The sequence below is a fragment of the Nilaparvata lugens genome, chromosome 13 (assembly GCF_014356525.2).
Source record: "Nilaparvata lugens isolate BPH chromosome 13, ASM1435652v1, whole genome shotgun sequence".
Lineage (NCBI taxonomy): Eukaryota > Metazoa > Arthropoda > Insecta > Hemiptera > Delphacidae > Nilaparvata > Nilaparvata lugens.
Window position 1 is genome coordinate 13895707 of NC_052516.1, and position 23650 is coordinate 13919356.

A 23650-nucleotide genomic window follows, 5' to 3' on the forward strand; every position below is an offset into this window, starting at 1 on the left:
AATTTGCTTAATCTGGACTTCTCTTATGTAACCAAAAAATATATTAGAAAATTAGAACTAAAATATAAATTGCAAGCACACCCCCTTTTTTATGTCTATATTGACTGGACTATACTTTCATCTGGTCATCATGCTTCAAGTAACATTATTATTATTTTCAAGTAACATCATTACACTCAAGGAACATCACCGTTTTTATCTTTTACTTCTTCTTTTCCTTTATATTATTCTTGTTCTCCTTCTTCTTCTTCTTCTTGTTCTCCTTCTTCTTCTTCTTCTTCTTCTTCTTCTTCTTCTTCTTCTTCTTCTTGTTCTCCTTCTTTTCTTCTTCTTCTTGTTCTCCTTCTTCTTCTTCTTCTTCTTCTTCTTCTTCTTCTTCTTCTTCTTCTTCTTCTTCTTCTTCTTCTCTTCTTCTTCTTCTTCTTCTTCTTCTTCTTCTTCTTCTTCTTCTCTTCTTCTTCTTCTTCTTCTTCTTCTTCTTCTTCTTCTTCTTCTTCTTCTTCTTCTTCTTCTTCTTCTTCTTCTTCTTCTTCTTCTTCTTGTTCTCCTTCTTTTTCTTGTTCTTGTTGTTCTTCTCCTTCTTCTTCTTCTTCTTCTTTTCTTCTTCTTCTTCTTCTTCTTCTTCTTCTTCTTCTTCTCCTTCTTTTTCTTCTTCTTTTTCTTCCTCTTCTTCTCCTCCTTGAAAATGAACAAGAACAAAAACAAGAATTAGAACAAGAAAAGCGCGTAGGTTCACTTATGATAAGCTGTCTACGTCACTAGTAATATTTCAATTCCGGCACAGATAAGAATATTTAGGAAGGGAAAGCTGGCTGATGTGTGATGCCGTGTGGGAGTTTTTCAACTTTGGTAAATATTTGATCTCACAACACTGGGCTGACACCACATTATAGCTACACTCATGTTCACTTTGAGCTTTCAGCATCGGTTGAAAGGGCAACATTGATGTTTAGTTCTACAAGCAATGATGACATCAGTTTGAATGAATCTCTCACCATAGTAGAGCTCTATATAACACTAAGTGAGCCTGCTACTTTTAGGCTAAAAAAACTAAAAAAAAGATTGTTACTAAAACTAGACCCAATGAAACGTATGTCAAGATAACGTAGAGACCGTTTCCTAGTTTGTAAATCCATATCTTTGCATAATCATGGGTGACCATGTGTGTTTTACGTTGTGTTTTCACCTTTTTACACTCACTTTTTTCTCTTTCAATCTTTTCCCCTCATTCTCCTACCTCACAACATTCTAATTCAATGAAAACAGTGGGCTATTGTCAAAGATATCACTTATTTATTGTAAAAATCACAAATATTTTTTCACCACCCAATGGTGTCATCTTCAATGAAGACAATTTTTTTGACAAAATCCCAGTGTTTTCATTAAGGATGGATATCACAACATCTCACCAGCAACAGTGTTATAATTTATTTTCGCCACACTGCACAGAAAGCAGCTGTTTTCCAGTCCCTACGTAGATCTGAAAGACCTTGTTTGCAGACGACGTCAGAAAAGGGTTTCTTTTCCGGTCTAGGCCAGAAAGTTGTCTCTTTACAGCAGCTCATGGAAGTAGTTAATAAGTCATCCGCTAGATCGGGCGAGTGTTCACTTTCATCATCAGCTGAAGTCGCCATGATTTCAGTTCCAGTTTCGAATCAAACTAATTCGCTTCGCAACCAGTTTTATTAAATTATTTATTGTTGATTAGTGCATTCCGAATTTTCAAAAATGCTTGAAGATGACTGTGGTATTCCAAGTGAAATTTTAAAAGAATCTGAAATCCTGACTGCAAATCTTCTACCACTAAAATCAAGAAATAGGTACGATAGCTTAATGAGTATTCTTTATTTTGTATTCTTTATTTATTTTGTCAGCAATACCTGAAGTGTGGCGAAAAATATTGTTCGCACCACGGGCAAAAATGTTTTTTCCAGCTCTCAATCTTTTCTAGTCCTCGGCCTACGGTCTCGGACTTGAAAACCGATTTCGAGCTGGAAAAATCTCATTTTCTGCTCTAGGTGCGAAATATACTATTTATCAGAGATCAGGTCTATCCTTAAGTTTTCTTGCTACAGAATACAGAATTTCCCATATTTTGCAGTATTTTCCCGTTTAGCACCTTTTTTCCCTCTGAATTTTTTCCTCTCTTTCGCCTATTTTACTACTTCTTCAATGTGTTTCTCCAGGGATCAGGCATAATATCCTTTGATTTTTTTGCTTTTTCCTATACCTTTTTGGCACCGTATTCAGCTTTTCAGTTTTTCCAACATGTATTTTTGATCTTGATTATCGCCTTTATAGTAATCAAAACTTGATAGTACTAGAATAGTATATTACGTAACAAGGACGGGAAGGGACCTTTTGCAGGCGAGAATGATGTTTCTATAGTCGAGGCGTTAGCCAAGACTAGAATTTCATTTGAGCACTTCAAAAGACATTCACGTCCAAGTAATGTACACTATCTTTTGTCATAATAATATCAAGAAGAATAATTGAGAAATGGAAAACATTACCTGCTTGTGCTGAAGTTACTACATGCATTCTTTAAACATAACCTAGTTTACAAATTCCGTATCAGGAATTTTGTGGAAGTTACCAAATTTTCCACCTGGAGCTCTGAAGGTGGTTTCTTTGTAGAAGTTTTGCTGTTCCTATTTCGGGACTTGGAAACACACTCGACTGTAAAGAAAACATATGGTTTCATTACAGTAGAGTATGCTGTAATGAGAATCATATGTTTATTTGTTCTGCAAACAGCTGTTTACCGGATTGATTTCATGCATGGAAAACAGCTGAAATTGAATAACTTTGACAAAAATATATTCAATATGGTGTAGAAATTAGATGAACTACCAAAATATTCAATTTCAATTTTGACAATAATGATTAATTGACGGAAAAATGTAATTTCCAGACTGATAATAGTATATTTCGCACCTAGGGCCGAAAATTAGACTTTTCCGGTTCGAAATCGGTTTTCAAGTCCGAGGCCGTAGGCCGAGGACTAGAAAAGATTGAGAGCCGGAAAAACATTTTTGCCCATGGTGAAAACGTTATTTTTCGCCACACAGAAAAATAAACAATATAAATATGAGAATAATTGTTTATTAGGCACTTCCGAAAGCAAAACAGGAAGGTCATAGCTCTAGCAAATCTGAGGTACCGGTAATCTGAATATCAGGAAATTGTCCAAGTATTTTTATTTTTTATTCTGATTTGTCTAAATAACCTAAAAGATTATGTTCAATTATGTAAGAGGTTGAGTTTATACTTTTCATTCTTCCTAATGACAATAAGATGATATTATTATAAATGTTTTGATTCTTGAATAATCAACACAAATAATGAAAAGTTTTTTGATCAGCTGTTTTAGCACACTTGAAATTTGGCCAATCTGAATGTCAACGTCAACAATGCTTGTTGTCGTTGACTTCGGGAAGTTTAGGTTAGAAGTTCTATCCTACTCTGAAAATCGAATTTGGATAGTTTATAATATATATCTTATCTGTATTTTATTCATCCAAATAAAATGATAGTATCTTATTGCAGAATACTTATTCAATTCTAGAAGCATAAACTGATTCCATTTCATAAACCATTTTGTAAACACGTTCACATCAAATCAGAATCAGCTGACTTCAAGGTTATTTTACAGCCCTAGGGCCGTAAAACTTTTACCGGCCTGGTCAGAAAACAATCATTTTCGGCCTCCATATGACGCACGAAAACCAGCTCATTACATCCAAGTGGGGCGAAAAATATATTAAAAATAGAATTTATGAAGAATCAACAATAATTATCAATAGCAGATCAGATTTACCGGGATAACTTGATTCTCAACATTGTACAGTGGAAGAAAAACTATATAAGCGAATCTAATCCCAAATGGTTGACTCGTGAACCCTCATCTGGTGAAACGTATTTGTGCTCTCAAATTCACCAAAAGAATATATGGAGTTGAACTCAATATCACCATAGAGAAAATATAGCGTAAGAAGATATCCCATGGTATAGGTCGTTCATGTTGCAAATTTCAAGCTGATTACTGTCGACTACTGTCTATTATTACTGTTTTGGCCGGGTGAGAGTGTAAGAACGGCACAGTATGAGAGACTACCAGCGTCACATGTCTTCATGAAAAAGAGCTACTTTACTCTGTACAAACTAACTTTTGACTTGGGATGTACATGCGCAGCAGAGAAGGAATAGAGCGGTAGGGATACAACGGCGGCGATGTTGCCGTTTTGAACAGGCCAACGTTCTCTAATTTCTAGTGAGTAGTTAAGCGATCAAGTAGAACTTACGAAGTGTTTTCTCTGCGAGCATTGACTCGACTGACTCTAATCGACAAATTGGCAACTGCGCTTCCACCTATGACTCTATTAATCACAGTAATTGGCTGATATCCCTCCATTTCTCTGCACCGCAAATTCCTTCAAGTCAAAAGTAATTTTGTATGGAGTATATGACTATTTTCGTAAGTCAACATTGAAAATTGGAACATAAACGACATATACCATGGGATATCTTCTTATGCTATTCTTGTCTCATATCTTATGCTGCTCTTATTAGTGTAAGAACGGCTTAGTATGAGAGACTATCAGCGTCACCAAGCTTGATGGAGAAAAAACTACTAGGACTATTGATTGGCTTGAAGTTCACATTGAAAATTGGTACATAAACGACCTATACCATGGGATGTATATGATTATAGTAATTTAATACAATAAATAAATAAAAATAAATAAATAAATAATGTTTGCTTCCATGTATTCATAAATAAATATCTTCTTATGCTATCTTTTCTCTATATGGCAGTAAAGTAGAGGTTCACAGCATTCTACAAATATGAGTAATTCAAATTCCGACTTTTGCATATACTCCCTTGTTATCGAGAAATTGATTGAAATGATAGAGGTTCAAGTAAAAAATACATAACTTATCAATCGTTTTCGAAACAATTTATTCAATCTACTTATTGTGACAAAGTTGGCTCATGAATCATGTAAATCACAAATACATTACATGATCCTGCAGGCTGTGAACTTACAATATTAACATGGTCTAGAATAGAAATGCGATATTTTCAAACTATATTCAAAACATAACCGAGTGTAACTTTCAATAAGATCAACTAAAGACTTATATTGGAAGATGGAACCTTCCCATCTCCCCACTTAAACAAAAATAATATATATATTGAAAGAAAATCATCACATAAAAAGCTCTTATAAATAATTAATGAAGATCTTTCGAATTTATACTGTACAGAAGTATATTATTATTACAAAATTGACTTAATCATAAGTACAGTATGATATTTTTAATTGAGTACCTACTTCTTCAAAAATAAATCCGACTTGGATAATTTTACAAATAAAGAACTAAATAACTTTTCTGATTGGAATCACACTAGATAAAAAAGTAAGTACTTATCATCATATTTACAAAAATAACTTTATAAGTTAATCAGTCATAGTCTTTAAGCTGTTAACTAGAAGTTTATTTATCTACAACAAAAAATAAACGATTCTTCAACATTTCATAGAAAACTGGGATTTCAAAAATATATATTTTTTGAAACCCTGATAACAAAATGATAGCTAAAGCCGCGTTAACAACAGAGTTGTCAACTGTGTGTTCAAATTGTTGCCAATTTTTTGAAAAGCACGGCAACATGTTGTCAACTTTTGGGAAACCTTGTTTTTATCAAAATGTTATGTTGGAAAAATATTGTCAACTTGTGGAAATCCTTGTTTTCAACAAAATGTTTTGTTGGAAACATGTTGTCAACTTGTGGGAATCCTTGTTTTCAACAAAAAGTTTTGTTGGAAACATGTTGTAAACTTGTGGGAATCCTTGTTTTCAACAAAATGTTTGTTTCCCACTATGCCCTCTGGCAAAACATTGACAACTTCTGTTGCTCTACATTTAAGGCTGTCGGCTGTTCAGTACACTTGTTTTATATTTAAATTAGATAATCTTTTCAATTACAATTGTTAAGATCATTATAAGAGTGAGAAAAAGTGGCAACTGAAATTTTTAAGTGGTCTAATAAGCGAGTTATGGGTTGTTGATGTGTTGAACTCCGTTTTCTTTCCAGATCATAAACGGTTTCGAAATTTCCATTGGAGGATTTTTTAATATATTCAGTATATCATTGGCTTTGTTCTAATATTTGTTTTTTCGCGATTTATGCCCAGATAAACAAGTTATCGAATTCACAAAAAATGTTACTTTTTTATGAACAATATGGGGAATAAAATGTTTTAGTTTGGAAAGATACATTTTTTGCATTTTCAAGAGAAGTTCTGTTAATATTGTCGAAACCGTTTATGATCTGGAAAGAAAACGGAGTTAGCACTTCAACAACCCATAACTCGCTTATTAGACCACTTACAAATTTCAGTTGCCACTTATTCTCAATCTTTTAATTATCTTAACAATAATTTTATTGAGAAAGATTATCCAATTTAAATAATAAAAAAAGTGTACCGATCATCCTTCAGAAACAGCAACTAGTTTACAAACGTTTTTGTAGAAAACAATATTTCTGAACAAAATTTTGTTGGCAACTTAGATGTAAACGCAGCTTTTAAAAGTAAATCAAATAATCTAACAAATAAAACATACTATAATTAGAAATGTAATTACACTAATAATATTATATAATGTTTTAAATGTAATAAATCGACAGTATTTTAATAAATTATACGTTGTTATGAAACATTAAGTACACATCAGTATTCTAAAGTACGGTAGACTACCGTTCTAGAAATAATAAATTTATAGCCTAAATATGGAAATAAATATTAAAAGACCTAAACTTCCAATATTTTACCTCTATGAATATTCTATGAAGAAACCTTTTTCTACTGATTTGTTCATGTTTGATATTGAAAAATAATTCAAATCTAACATAATTATTATTGTCTTATACAGTAAAGGTACCCTTGAAGTTTTCGTTTTATGTAATTCATGTATCATCCATTGGAACCTCACAGGAAATGTATGAAATACACACTAAAGCCAAAGAGATCTGATTTGAATAACATCAAGAATAATGATAATATTATTAACTGCATCAAGCAGCTTTAAATCTGGATACTCCTATCATACAATGAAAAAGATCTAGATTTCTCAATTTTACAATTTCCTAGGTGAAATTTCACTAGTTAAGTCCAATTTATTAAATATTTTCCTAGCTAAATCGTATTTTGAAAACTACTAAGAAAACAGATCTTAATTATTTTTAGTACAAATAACTTGATTGTTCCATGGCAATAAAATTTTATTTATTTATGATAGATCTTTATTCATTTCAATACACAATAATAATCTGCAAATGACAGATCAAAATTTGAATGAATAGGCACATTAAATACAGCGGTTGGAGATTTCAATATTGTACCTTTATTACTATATCATTATAATAATATAATATTCTACAATATTTTAGAAGTAGCCTATGTGAGAATACATAATAAATGAAAAAGTTATTTCATGTGAAATGCAACGCAATACTGTCATCACAAATGTATCATGGAATTATCAAAACTATTCTGAATTTGATAATAATAAGAATAATATTAATTGATATTGTTTAAACACACTCTTTGATCTATAAATATTTTTAATCACAAAGAAAATAAAACTTTGAATCACTTGATTTTTATGAACCTCCAAGAATTGATGTTTAAACAAAAGTTTCAACCATTGTTTTGGTAATAAATACCAACTATATAATTATAAATTCGTAAAATAATTAGAGAGCTTATCAATGCAGAATATGCTTAAGTGATAATTAATTATTGCTTTAAAAAGATTGCAATAAGCTGAAAGATTCATGAGTTGATATTGTTGATACAGCAACTTTCAAGTAATAGAGAATAAGCCCCATATTATCATGATATTTGATAAATGGTGTAATATGTCTTTTTTGATATTCTAGTATAAGTTTTCTTACAAATCATTCTCTGAAATGATTAAAATTATAATCCTATATGAGTAGCCTATGGGAATGATTTATGAAAATTCATAAAATACAAAAATAATATTACATTAAATATTTAAATTATATATCAATATTGGAATGTGAGGTATGGAATCAATGATAAAGAAATCTTCTTTCTATAAATTTCTAATATAATTAATAATATCTCAAATTATTGTTTGGATGGATAATTTTGTCTACTTTTCAAATTTCTCCAACTCTGAATTAGTTCTAGATTGTTGTTTAGATTGAAATTTAGAAATAATTGATGATAGTACTTGTTCAATTTTCCATTCTAAATTGATTCCAGATTGTTGTTAAAATTTAGAAATAATCTGATGTATAATACTTGTTCAATTTTCAATTCTAAATTGATTCCAGATTGTTGTTAAAATTTAGAAATAATCTATTGTATAATATCTCAAATATCTGTGCAATCATTCAAAAGTGAATTGAGAACTAAAAAATATTTTAAATTCTTTTCAAAGTATAATACTTATTAAAATTTTCCAGTTCTGAATTGATTCTAGATTGTTGTTAAAATTTATGAATAGTCTAATGTATAATACCGTATCTCAAATATCTGTACAATCATTCAAAAGTGAATTGACAACAGAAAAATATTTTAGAATCTTTTCAAATTCTTTAAATAATATCAAGTATCATACCTGAAATATCTTTGCAAGAATATTGATAAAAAGAAAGTTAAAATCAAAACGTCAAATCTCAAATACGGTACCTGCACAGTGTTTCAACAGAAAATGAATTAATCAAGAGTTAAAATTAATTCTGTATCATTGAAATGCTATTAATATTTGCAGTAAAATGGATAGCTTGTATAAATAATATCATGAGATAATATCTAGAATGATTTTTTTTGAGATAAGACAAATATCATATAAAATACTAAACCTGATAAGTTTTACTTGTTAGGAGTGTATTGCATGTTTCACAGGTGGAATGTAAAATAAGTTTTCCAATAATAAACGGAGAATTATGACTCATAGAGTATTACGTCTAACGAGATAAAATTGAATATATATGTTACACCTCTCTTATATCCACAATTAAGGACATAATTCACTGAGGCACACTGACAAGGCACACTGACAAGGCACACTTGCAATATTAATTTCAAGGATGATTATTGAAATATGTTTTTTGAAAATCAACCGAGATCAACTTTAGATTGGAATCGTTTTCCAAAGATAATATCTCGATTGATAAACAAATGAAATTCAAACTAAAAATAACAATTTTCTTCTTCCTTACAAATTCATTGAACCGAATTTTGTCCAGTCTATTACATGAATAAGCGATCTGTCAAGCTTCGTTAAAAATAATGGGTAAAATAAACAATATTTTTATATTTATGAATCTATTGAACTGGATTTTATCCAATACAGTACATAAATAAAAGATATAGGTAAGAGTATATCAGTAGGTAATTCATAGACAATACCAATTGCCTAATCAATAGAAGTTACCTATACAATAGGAAAACTCTCAACTCATGATAAAAATATGAAAAATTAAGAATATTTTCATTCTTTACGAAGCTATTAATATGAATCGAGTCAATGCAATCACTAATATCAGTAGACAATTTTGCAATATTTATATTCGATATATAAATTCAAACTAAAAATAAAAATATTGATCTTCTTTATCATTGGACTATTAATCTATTGAACTGCATTCCATCCAGTCTATTATTACAACGAACAAGTTTTCAATTGATATTTAGAATGTAAATAAACTATTTCTCTTTTTTCACAAATGTATTCAACTGAATTTCATCCAGTTTATTCTATATCAATCAACAAGCTTTTGATTAATATTCAAAATGTGAATAAAACTATTTTACATTTTTCAAGAAACTATTAAACTGAATTCTAACCAGTCTATCAAGTTCTCAATTAATATTCGAAATGTTAATGCCCTATTTTTTTCCACAGATGTATTAAACTGAATTTCATCCAGTCTATTCTATATCAATCAACAAGTTCTCAATTGATATTCAAAATGTAAATAAAAGTACTTTACATTTTTCAAAAAACTATTGAACTGAATTCTATCCAGTCTATCAAGTTCTCAATTGATATTCGAAATGTGAATGAACAATTCTCGTCTTCATAGATGTATTCAACTGAATTTAATCCAGTCTATTCTTCCAGTTAATCAATCAACTAGTTCTCAATTGATATTCCAAAATGTAAACAAAACTATTTTACATTTTTCAAGAAACTAATAAACTGAATTCTATCCAGTCCATCAAGTTCTCAATTAATATTCAAATTGTGAATGAATAACTTTCCCTCTTCACCTATGTATTCAACTGAATTTAATCCAGTCTATTTTTCCAGTTAATCAATCAACTAGTTCTCAATTGATATTCAAGATGTGAATTAACTATGTTTTCTGTTTCACGAATCAGTTGAATTAAGTTCAATCCAGTCTATCAAGTTTTCAATTGATATTCACAATGTGAATAGACTATTAATCCTTTATCATAAAATTTGTGTTAATTCATATATAAAACTGAATTCTATCCAGTCTATTCTATATCAATTAACAAGTTCTCAATTGATATTCACAAAGTAAATAGACTATTAATCCTTTTTCACAAAATCTGTATTAATTCATATATGAAACTGAATTCTATCCAGTCTATTCTATATCAATCAACTAGTTCTCAATTGATATTCAAGATTTAGACGATTTTTTCAGTTTCACGAAGCTATAGACACGACTGAAGGGCGTTCTGGCTTCTGATTGGCCAGCGTCACAATGTGTGGAGACGCGGATTGGTCGTTGCTTGAGATCGGAGACGTTTCTTGTTTAGTTGGCAGTGTGAGACTGTCGTAGTAGAGTGTGGATGCCGCATGCTGATTACTGTACAGGTTGCTGTAAGGTAGTGGAGAGTTGTTGCTATGAGACATCATACCGGAGCTGCTGCTGGTTCTACATTCCGTGTACACGTCTAAAAAATAAATAAATGAATTTAATATATTTTTAAAAAACTCATTGAATAATTTGATGAATGGAGGATGATTTAAAAAATGCTGATAATAAAATAAGAACAGAAGAATTGTGAGAAGGGTGACCGAAACTTTGGGACCAGGACTTTCGGGACCAACTATACTTCGTTTAAATCAACTTCGGACTTGGAATGGACATGCGCAGCAGAGAAGGCATACAGTGGCAGGGATACACGGCTGCTATGTTGCCATTGTAAACCGGCCAGCGTACTCTAATTTCCAGTGAGTATTCAAGCGCTCATGTTCAACTTAGGAAGTTTCCTCTCTGCAATCACAGACTCGACTGACTCTATTCGACAAATTGACAACTACGCTTCCACCTATGACTCAATTCATCACTGTAATTGGCTGATCTCCCTCCATTTCTATGCGCCGCAAATTCCTCAAAGTCTGAAGAAGATTTATATGAAGTATAGGAAAAAGAGACATTTCGGGGCCAAGTCTGGGGCCAAGGTGATTAGCAAACAATAGTTGGCTCTTTTGACAGATTCACACTGTGGCCGGAACTTTGGGACCAGGAAATTAGGGACCAACTAGGAAAAAGAGGACTTTTGGGACCAACTAGGAAAAAGAAGACTTTTGGGACCAACTAGGAAAAAGAGGACTTCTTGGATTAACTAGAAAAAAGAGGACTTATGGGACCAACTAGGAAAAAGAGGACTTTTGGGACCAACTAGGGAAAAGAGGAATTTTGGGAACAAGTCTGGGGCCAAGGTGATTAGCAAACAATAGTTGGCTCTTTCGACAGATTCACACCGTGGCCGGAACTTTGGGACAAACTTGGAAAAAAAGAGTACTTTTGGGACCAACTAGGAAAAAGAGGAATTTTGGGAACAAGTTTGGGGTCAAGGTGATTAGCAAACAATAGTTGGCTCTTTCGACAGATTCACACGGTGGCTGGAACTTTGGGACCAGGTCTGTTGGGACAAACTTGGGAAAAAGATGACTTTTGGGACCAACTAGGAAAAAGAGGAATTTTGGGAACAAGTTTGGGGTCAAGGTGATTAGCAAACAATAGTTGGCTCTTTCGACAGATTCACACGGTGGCTGGAACTTTGGGACCAGGTCTGTTGGGACAAACTTGGGAAAAAAGAGGACTTTTGGGACCAACTAGGAAAAAGAGTACTTTTGGGACCAACTAGGAAAAGAAGTCGTTTGGGACCAAGTCTGGTATCTCTAACTGCGAGGTGATTAGCAAAAAATAGTCGGCCCTTTCGACAGGTTCACACGCTTCTGTCACTGAGTGAAAACCATTCATAGATACATTTTTAAAAATAGTTCTGTGCACTGAGGAGATAAAACAATTTATTTCATTACAGACATCTTTAGACCTCTTTTCTAACATGTTATTGGATCCAAGTTTCTTGATCAAATTTATTTATTAAGCGTATGGCAGATACACAACAAATATATAGCTCATGAGTCTCAAATGCCTAGATATACAGTGTATATTTCCAATTTCTTTGAGATGTTGTGCAGTTTTCGGTCAGGAGAACATAAGTTTGTCTGACCGCCATCATTTGCTAGTCCATTTAGCGTTACCCAATGTGCACAATGGAGGCTAACTAGCGTTACACATAGTTAAGTTAAAAATCTGATTGCTGGAACAATTTTGAGGTTAAAGAAGGTAAAAACTCAATTTTCAATTTTCACAGAAAATTCTTGATTTAATGAAAACTAGGAATTCATAGTTTCCTGAACAAGTGGCGGCAATAATAATTCAACTTTTAAATCTGAATAGATAAATATATAAAGTATATTGAATGAATAATTATATATAGTTGAATAGGCCTGCTAAACTCGCTAATTCTAAGTGTTCAACGTGTGTCTCTGTGTTGAACAATGTCCAACTACCTGCTGGAGATACTTGATTCTACCTGTGAAGATCCATTCTCTTTTCTGTCGGAACCTTTCAGTCCCAAAAAGTAATGGTCCCAGAAAGTAGAACAAAAACATTTCACTTGAAAAACATGATATAATAAATAACTCAACTGACAGTTATTTTTAGTGAATTGAATAACAATTTAAAAATTGATATTTTCAGAAAATTTTTGTTTTAATAGATCAACAATACCATGAACAATCTATCCTCTAAATCTCATGGATTTACCTCTTACCGAATTTGAAATGTTCTGTCCCAAAAATTTAATCTTTAGGCGCTCATATCTCAAAAAGTAATGATCAGAAAAAAAATTTCCTGAGAAAACTTTTTCATTCTGATAGCTTGACGATATACAAATCGAAAAACTTTGAAAAATATCACGAGTAGAAAGTTTATTTTTAGCCTTTGCACAGCCTTAAAATCACAGCTGTCTACAATAGGAGGCGGTGGAAAGGGTACTTGCCAACTATGATTCATCAGAAATATACTATGAAGGAATATAATGAATGAATAAAAATAAGATAAGAAGATAAGATATCTCTCAACTCTTAATAATCGATTATTTGAGAAATTTCACTTTCTCGGCTATTCTGGTCATTTGACGGAGACAAGTATAGTAATTCTATTGAAGTTTCACGTTTTAGGTGAGTTCCGAACCATTTTTATTACCTGATTGCGGCTCCAGTTTCATCATTTTGGAAGGAGCACTGCCAGTATCGGCCTTCGAGCCAGCTCTCGCTTTTCGTTTCCTTGTCTAGAAAAGAGAAAAAGAAACAGTGAATTGATAGGATGGTCAAACATCATCATTTTATCACAGGCGTAAAATGACCATCATTATTATAGTGGGGTATCATGATTTAGGACTAAGGCCAGGTTGCACAAAAGCCTGTTAAATTTTAACCGTGATTAATTATTGGTCTACGAGAACCAATCAGAGAAGGCGTTTTTGAAAAAAATGGCTTCTCTGATTGGTTCTCGTGGAATTAATCACGATTAAAATTTAACCGGCTTTTGTGCAACCGGCACCAAGTTTATTATTGGCAACTTCTTTGTATGTATATTATAATAATTATGTTCATGTTTTAATAATAAACTGTAGTCTGAACATTTAGGGCCGGTTTCCGAGCTCGGGATTTAACTAAGTTCTACTAGATTTTAAACAGCTGGAGTCAGAAAATTGACTTTTCGCCACACTGCACAGAAAGCAGCTGTTTTCCAGTCCCTATGTAGATCTGAGAGACATTGTTTGCAGATGATTCTCGTCTGATGTCAGAACAGGTTTCTTTCCGGCCTAGGCCGGAAAGAGTACTCTTTCCAGCCGCTAACATGGAACTAAGAAAGGTGATCAAAAAACAGCTGATCAAAAAACTTTTCATCATTTGTGTTCATTATTCAATAATTGAAACATTTATAATAATATCATCTCATTGTCATTTGAAAGAATAAAAAAGTATAAACTCAACCTCCCACATAATTGAAAATTGAACATCATCTTTTAGGTTATTTAGACAAATCAGAATAAAAAATAAAAATACTTGGACAATTTCCTGATATTCAGATTACCTCAGATTTGCTAGAGCTATCACCTTCCACTTCTGCTTTCGGAAGTGCTTAGTAAACAACTATTCTCATATATTGTTTATTTTTGTGTGTGGCGAAAAATAGCGTTCGCACCACGGTCAAAAATGTTTTTCTGGCTCTCAACCTTTTCTAGTCCTCGGCCTACGGCCTTGGACTTGAAAACCGATTTCGAGCCGGAAAAATCTCATTTTCTGCTCTAGGTGCGAAATATACTATTCCGAAACGGGGCTCTGTCTTAGCCCACGTTTTAATTAAATTTCTAAAACTATTCAATTGAACACCAAATGAATTGAAGAGAAAATAGTGTAAAGTTTCAGCTATTTTGAATTATTCAGGAATGTTTCATTCCGTCAAGGAAAAACTTCTCCAATGGTAGAAATGAGAAAATAAAGATTATCATAAAAACTACTTATGATACTGTAATCTGTATTCTCTCATTTCTATAATAGAAACTGTTTTTCCTTGAATAAATGAAATATTCATGAATAATTAAAAATAGCTGAATCTTTACACTATTTTCTCTTTATTTTATTTTGTGTTCAATTGTTCCGAAATTTCCTTCTCCGTTCCAACCAGAATAGATTGTTGGATGTAGTTTCTAACTCTGCGTTCAAGTGGCACATGAAGAACTGGCTGTTTGATATCAGTGAGGATAATGCCGTCTCACTCGTTGTTACTGGGGTTGCGCGTGTTTGATTCATTTTGGGCGCCTTCAGTGAGATTTATTTCTGTTATGTCATGCTTGTCTGTTCTGATTTTCCTGACTTGAATTTGTTATTTAAATTGTGGCCTTCCTCGCTATTCCTTGGTTTTCATTATCTTTTATTTATAAATTTTAAGTTATTTATAATTTAGTTTTCCTCTTTTTTCATCCCTTCTTAATGCATGGGGATTATAGATTCATCATTGAAAATTATTTTAATGTAGTTTAGATCTCTTATAAAAATTGAGATCTCTCTTTATAATTATAGATATAACGCATATTGTTATGATAACTCGAGCTTACGCACAGGCCTTTGTTGCCTATGTAAGCTCTTTCCTATCTGATACAAGAATTTTATACAAGAATAAAATTGTGATAGCTCAAGAGTTTTATTGTTTAGTATAGTTCTATATTTTGTTGTTTGTTTTTAGTAAGTATATTATATCGTTTCTTGAATTGTATAAACTTTATTGCTCAAGATTCTATGTAACCGCTTTGAATTGTATTCAGAAGGAAAAAATAAATTGAATTGAATTGAATTGAATTGTCTAGTTTTTCAAAATTTGATTTAAACGTGGACTGCGACTATGCCAACTATCTCCATAAACAAAGCCATAGTGCACTCATGTGACCTCAGCACAGGTTGGCTCCTTGACCAATGAAAATCTAGCTGATATAGATCTGCTGAAATCAACGAATTTTTATTGGTGTTGGAACCCTACCTGTGCTGACGTCACACAAATGCACTATTGCTTTGTTTACGGAGGTAGTGGGCTTAGTCGCGAACAACGTTTAAATTAAATTTAGAAAAACTAGACAATTGAACACAAAATAAAGTAAAGAGAAAATAGTGCAAAGTTTCAGCTATTTTGAATTATTCATGAATATTTCATTTTTTCAAGGAAAAACATTTCCTATTATATAAATGAGAAAATAAAGCCCCGTTTCGGGAAGCCAATTTTCTGACTCCAGCTGTTTAAGGTCTAGAACTTAGCTAAATCCCGAACTCGGAAACCGGCCCTTAGAATGAAACATTTGTAGTCTGAGCATTTAGGATGTGTGTAGTCATAATCTGACTTGATAAATTAAATAGATGGAAATATATTTAATATATTATATAATAATAATGGATGATTTGCCGTATGCCAGCACCTGTATGCTATCCTTCTTCATGGCCATTGGTCGGTTAACACCATGCAACTTGTAGTAAAGACCGCATGCATTGCAGACAGGCTCGCCAACCGAATTACGTCGCCACAGTGAAGTTGCTCTGGTGGTGCAGTTGCTACACTGCAACCCTGTCCTTCTGTTGGCCGTCTGGAAGAGAATACATTTTATTTATTTATTCAACTCCTAACACGATACAACATCAATTTTACTAAGAGAAATTGTAATCGACAACACATCTTAAAATATTGAATATAAATAAAAATAAAAATAGAAATCTAAGTACCCTTTTTTAAAATTGTTAACTAACGACATGTTTCGGCCATGATGCCATTATCAAATCTTCAAGTCTTCAAGACTTGAATGACTTTTATTTTTTATTTTTATTCATATTCAAGAGTAGCCCTAACAAAAAATACAATATTGAATATTTAGGTGCGTACAGATATACGCGCCGCGAACATGAGCAATCCACATTTAATCAGCTGATTATATATGTATTTTTACAGAAACGGTAAGATACAGATATAAAAAGCTTGGCATCAGATGGTTAAAAGTGAATTGTTCATTTTCGCGGCGCGTACATCAGCTGATTATATCTGTATTTTTACAGAAACGGTAAGATACAGATACAAAAAGCTTGGCATCAGCTGATTAAAAGTGAATTGTTCATTTTCGCGGCGCGTTAATCAGCTGATTATATCTGTATTTTTACAGAAGCGGTAGGATACAGATATAAAAAGCTTGGCATCAGCTGATTAAAAGTGAATTGCTCATGTTCGCGGCGCGTAAAGCTGTAACTTACGCAACTTTAGAGGACAGCCAATATAGTTCTGTTGGCGATCTACAAGTAAAAAGATTAAGTTCATTGATTTAGGGTGAGACCATATCAGGCGCTTTTTCGGGCGTTTTTTTTTGGCACCAACCCTAGCAGCCAATTGGAGTGCAATTGGAGTGCCTGCCCTGCCGACTCTGAAAACTCCTAATGTGGTCTTGCCCTCATTCAACTTCCACCACGATATAGAACCAATTTTGTAAATAGAAATAACAGTAAAAGAACAAAAACTGGAATGATTTTTGACTTTCTTATTTGATGTCATGGCGAAGTTTGGACAGAAATGTCCACTTTACCACTCAACCGTAGAAGTTGTGAATATTTTTATTATTTTTCTTCTTCTCCTTCCTTCTTCTTCTTCTCCTTCTCCTTCTCCTTTTCCTTCTCCTTTTCCTTTTCCTTCTCCTTCTCCTTCAACTTCTCCTTTTTCTTCTTCTTCTTCTTCTTCTTCTTCTTCTTCTTCTTCTACTTCCTATTCTTCTTCTTCTTCTTCTTCTTCTTCTTCTTCTTCTTCTTCTTCTTCTTCTTCTCCTCCTCCTTCTTCTTCTTCTTCTTCTTCTTCTTCTTCTTCTTCGTCTTCTTCTTGTTTTTGTTTTTGTTGTTGTTGTTGTTCTTTTTTTTTGCTTTTCCTTCTACAGGCTACTTTCTTCTACACTGAGGTCCACGTTATAATGACAGTGGAGATAAGAGAACGGCGTTGCCGATTCTCTGCCTTGCCACTGCCTTCTATAGAGGATAGCTGATACCGGTATATCTGATGTAGTATTAATTTTTCATTCTAGTATTAATTTTTCATACTTTATTTAAATTTTATTCGTCTAGAAATATTACCTTTCGATGATCAAATAATACATTTTCATAATTTAGATTAAATTTCTTGTTACTTAATTATATTTCCACATGTTAAAAGAACGATCAACTGTTCATTTTTGTTCAAAATAAACAATATTAGGCTATATTTAATTTTTAATTTGTCAAGGAAGTATAATCCACAATGATTAATGTAAATTTTCATAATTGAGACTAAATATTTTTGAATCAATTATATTCCTACATTTCTGGAAAACGATCTGGCAACGTTGCAGAGCTAGTGACGGATAGCGCTATCTACTTTATCGAATGATAGACAAGGATAGCAACATCAAGTCGAATCAAATACTGTCATTATAACGTGGACCTCACTATAGTTTGTCGACAATTCGAAATACATCTGGTGTAACTCTATATTTTGCCAGTAGACGGCAGCAGCTATTGGCTGGAATATTGAAGTGGCTTGACTCGAGACTCCACCCACTCTCTCTCCTCATTGGTCGACAACTCAAAGTGTGTTTGTAACTCTCCATTCTGCCACCAGGTGGCACCAGTTATAGAGTCAAATATTGAAGCTTGACTTGAGGCTTGAAGCTAGATCACTCACTTGTGTTTAGTCGACAGTACGAAACATATTTGATAGGTAAGTTAGTTGGAAACAATTAAATAGTTGAGAAATTAGAATTTGGTTGGAATTGAATAATTTGCATGGCTGTTTGTGGCCATTCTATAAACACCATAATTTTGGGATATTCGTTATTAGTAGTTAGTACCCCATTGAACCTGCATGCTTTTGATATGGTTCCAGTTTACCAGATATAAGTAACAGTTAAACAAACAAAACTATGCCGGAATATATCCAGCTGATTAATATTGAAGCTTCCAGTTACACAACTGGAATTAGAATCTCCGATTGTTTTAATAGATAAGTGGTAGTGACAATTGTTCATTGTTTTTGAAGGGACGGATTCAAGGATCCAAAGGTTCAAAGAAACTCACACGTCAACCGAAGCTTATTGTGTTCCCAAGTAGTATGTTAGTTAGGCAAACCAATACCTGTGTCCTTTACAAGAACCAGGAGTTTTTCCCTATGCTAACATCCCTAGTGACAATTAATAATCGAGTAGTTTTTATTAAAACCACAAAAAACATTGAAAAAATGAAAGTATCCGGGAAAAGTCTTAAGCCACGTTTACACAAGATTTGTCAATAGAAAGAGCTTTATTTTTATTGAAGGCTCATGCTCAGTTTGTGTCCTTGATGCACAGTAATCTTCAAGTAATGTGGGAAATCTTGCTCTTTGTGAACATATTTTGTGCTCGATTGCCGCTAGTCATTTTGTTGTTCACGAATAGTTTTCTTCAAAAAATTACAAATTTTCTCTGTAGAAAATAAGATAAATATTGCTGTGCTTTACACAAAAATGACGACATTTGTTGAAATCTCAGTTCTCAACTGTGGTGTGAACTTGACTATAGAACAAAACAGAGATACACTCAAAATTGTACCGTAGATATAAATACGATCAAAACACAGAATTAACAGTGTAGGCACCCAGAATCCTGGAGAGATATTTGAACAAAATAAATATACAGGAAGTAAAAACAATCAAAACTCAAAAACACAGGAATAAAAGGAGGCACCCTGAAAATACAAGTGAATTTTGTTGTCAAAAACAGTAGACACATACCATAGATTCACACAACAGCTCAATCTTGGAACAGATATAATAGTGAATGAAAAAGACTAAGAAATTGTCAAAAAACCACAGATTTAAATCTGTGACTTAAAGAAAATTTCTTAGTCTTTTTCATTCAATATGAATAATTACCACAATATAAACTTCTCAACTACACAAAAAAGATATAATAGTATAGGCACCCTAAAAATTGAAATAAATTGCTGACAAAAACAGTACAGGCACCCTGAAAATAGAAGAAAATAGTTATTAACAACAGTACAGGCACCCTGAAAATACAAGTAAATTAGTAGAATTGATGGTGATGTTGTGAAATCTCTCCATAATAAGAAAACAAAGATATTGTCAAATTTCACTAAAAATTTATTAAAAACTTTAAAACAGAACCATGGTTTCACGTAGTTAACCAACGCATCATCAGCTGTACTGAGGGATGAGTACAGCTGATGATGCGTTGGTTAACTACGTGAAACCATGGTTCTTTTTTAAAGTTTTTAATAAATTTTTAGTGAAATTTGACAATATCTTTGTTCAATATCAGCTGTACTGATGATGCGTTGGTTAACTACGTGAAACCATGGTTCTGTTTTAAAGTTTTTAATAAATTTTTAGTGAAATTTGACAATATCTTTGTTTTCTTACAAGTAAATTGTTATCAAAAAACAGTAGGCACATACCAGTCGCCGGGTAGTTTTATCCTCATGGGGATATGAGGAATTCCGTGTGGTGTGAGGAGTATACGTGGTAGCAGTTGTTGGTAGATAAGTAGAAGAGCCCTTGTAGTAATCATTGTTCCCGGGACTAGCCACTGCAACAGAATCGAAACCACAACGGGCTTGTTAGATAGGAATTTGCTGGCAAAACCACTCAGAAAAAGCGTTCAGCAAGCAGAAAACTAGAGAAAACAGTCCTCACCTAAGGACAACGAAAGTCGAAAAAGCTACTAGAAAAAAAACTAGTAGCAGAGAAAACAGAATACTGTTTTGGATATTCGTTTGTCTCTGCTACTAGTAGCAAGGAAAGTATCTAGTCGAGAAAAACTACTAGAAGGGAAAATACTAGCAGTGAAATCAGAATACTGTTTTCGATATTCGTTTGTCTCTGCTACTAGTAGCAAGGAAAGTATCTAGTCGAGAAAAACTACTAGAAGGGAAAATACTAGCAGTGAAATCAGAATACTGTTTTCGATATTCGTTTGTCTCTGCTACTAGTAGCAAGGAAAGTATCTAGTCGAGAAAAACTACTAGAAGGGAAACTACTAGCAGAGAAAACAGAATACTGTTTTGGATATTCGTTTGTCTCTGCTACTAGAAGCAATGAAAGTATCTAGTCGAGAAAAACTACTAGCAGAGAAAACGGAATACTTGTTTTAGATATTCGTTTGTCTCTGCTACTAGAAGCAATGAAGGTATCTAGTCGAGAAAAACTCTACTAAAAGGGAAATTACTAGCAGAGAAAACGGAATACTGTTTTGGATATTCGTTTGTCTCTGCTACTAGAAGCAACGAAAGTATCTAGTCGAGAAAAACTACTAGCAGAGAAAACGGAATACTTGTTTTAGATATTCGTTTGTCTCTGCTACTAGAAGCAACGAAAGTATCTAGTCGAGAAAAACTACTAGCAGAGAAAACGGAATACTTGTTTTAGATATTCGTTTGTCTCTGCTACTAGAAGCAATGAAATTATCTAGTCGAGAAAAACTCTACTAAAAGGGAAATTACTAGCAGAGAAAACAGAATACTGTTTTGGATATTCGTTTGTCTCTGCTACTAGAAGCGAAGAAGTATCCAGTCGAGAAAAACTACTAGAAGGAAAACTACTAGCAGAGAAAACAGAATACTGTTTTGGGTATTTGTTTGTCTCTGCTAATAGAAGCAAGGAAAGTATCTAGTCGGGAAAAACTACTAGCAGAGAAAACAGAATACTGTTTTGGATATTCGATTGTCTGTTCTACTAGAAGTAAGGAAGTATCTAGTCGAGAAAAACTACTAGAAGGGAAACTACTAGCAGAGAAATCAGAATACTATTCTGGATATTCGTTTGTCTGTGCTACTAGAAGCAAGGAAAGTATCTAGTCGAGAAAAACTACTAGCAGAGAAAACGGAATACTTGTTTTGGATATTCGTTTGTCTCTGCTACTAGTAAAGAAACAAACTGTGACCAATTTTGTCATAGCTACTACTTGAAAACAAAATAAAACACAAACTAACCTAAGCGCTCGCAACACAAAAAAATCTACAACTACAGGGAAATAATCTACAAGTCTACAAGCGTAGCCGTTTGGTAGAGTGAACGACAACATCATGACTTCTGGCAGTTGAGAAAAAAGATTCTACAAGAGCTCTCCTTCGTATCTAGATTTTTGGAACAATTTTACAAGTTCATCTGAGATAAGTTGATATCCTATTATATTAAGCGAGCAATTTCTGTATTTATATATCTGGTTATTCATGTTTAACCGATCTCGAAAACGGCTCTAGCGATTTTCACGAAATTTTTGGAACATAGTAGGTTTATGATATAAAGATTCGATTGCACTAGGTCCCATCCTTGGGAAAACTCGCTGAACGACATTAAAAGGATAATTCATCCTTGGCTGAAACAGCTGTGGATAGTAAAAAAGTGAGTGAGCGAGTGAGTATGTGAAAAATCGAGATATCGCATCCCCGAAATGTATAAGATGACATATTTCGAGAGATTAAGCTATGCGATCCTAGAATAATTGACCGAGCGAAGTGAGGTCCAAGATTCATGTTGACAGTTTGGCATTTCTCTTAATGTTTAAATGTTTAAATGTTTAAATGTTTAAATGTTTAAGTGTTTAAATGTTTAAATGTTTAAATGTTTAAATTTTAAATGTTTAAATGTTTAAATGTTTAAATGTTTAAATGTTTAAATGTTTAATGTTAAATGTTTAAATGTTTAAATGTTTAAATGTTTAAATGTTTAAATGTTTAAATGTTTAAATGTTTAAATGTTTAAATGTTTAAATGTTTAAATGTTTAATGTTTAAATGTTAAATGTTTAATGTTTAAATGTTTAAATGTTTAAATGTTTAAATGTTTAAATGTTAAATGTTTAAATGTTTAAATGTTTAAATGTTTAAATGTTTAAATGTTTAAATGTTTAAATGTTTAAATGTTTAAATGTTTAAATGTTTAAATGTTTAAATGTTTAAATGTTTAAATGTTTAAATGTTTAAATGTTTAAATGTTAAATGTTTAAATGTTTAAATGTTTAAATGTTTAATGTTTAAATGTTTAAATGTTTAAATGTTTAAATGTTTAAATGTTTAAATGTTTAAATGTTTAAATGTTTAAATGTTTAAATGTTTAAATGTTTAAATGTTTAAATGTTTTAATGTTTAAATGTTTAAATGTTTTAATGTTTAAATGTTCATATGTTGCACATTTACGGCGAAACGCGGTAATAAGCTTAGATTTTCATAAAATTTGACAGGTATATTCCATTTTTAATTGCGCGTCAAGGTTTTTGGAAATTTTGCATTTAAAGGATAATATAAAAGGAAAAAGGAGCCTCCTTCTTACGCCAATATTAGAGTAAAAATCAGACTATAGAATTATTCATCATAAATCAGCTGACAAGTGATTACACAGATGTGTGGAGAAGCCAGTCTATTGCTGTATTTCCATAAGGTCTATAGTTTCTATCAGGTACTTGTGGATGAAAATACTGCGTGAGCTACTAGTTAGCTATCCATTAATTTTTCACTAATTATCAGTTCTCAAATTCTTGAAAGGTTTAGTTATTCGGTCGGAAAAGAATGAGCTATTCTTTATTTTTTCACTAATGTTTTCCACTAATGAGATTAAAAGTGGCATCCCATAATATAGAACAATAATAACTGGAGCTCTTATAGCTCTGCTCTAATGGCTGTTTCCATTGTCAAAGATAATACGAAGGTTTTTGACCTATTCT

The 23650-nt window shown here is 32.5% G+C and overlaps 1 protein-coding gene across 5 annotated transcripts in view; it reads right to left on the minus strand.

The window, feature by feature from the left end:
* Positions 1–7053: 7053 nt before the first annotated feature.
* The window catches only part of LOC111056291 (box A-binding factor), a 135920-nt gene continuing 119323 nt past the window's right edge, over positions 7054–23650 (minus strand). For 3 of the 5 annotated variants that reach the window (XM_039439876.1, XM_039439873.1, XM_039439874.1), the window contains 4 exons: positions 20389–20519; positions 16353–16517; positions 13586–13670; positions 7054–10976 (listed from right to left, as the gene is read on the minus strand). In XM_039439876.1, the coding sequence (XP_039295810.1) occupies positions 10726–10976; positions 13586–13670; positions 16353–16517; positions 20389–20519 (632 nt within the window). In that variant the 3' untranslated portion in view covers positions 7054–10725. Of the gene's footprint in view, positions 10977–13585; positions 13671–16352; positions 16518–20388; positions 20520–23650 lie in introns of those variants that run through there. The other 2 variants (XM_039439875.1, XM_039439877.1) reach the window with 2 other exon arrangements.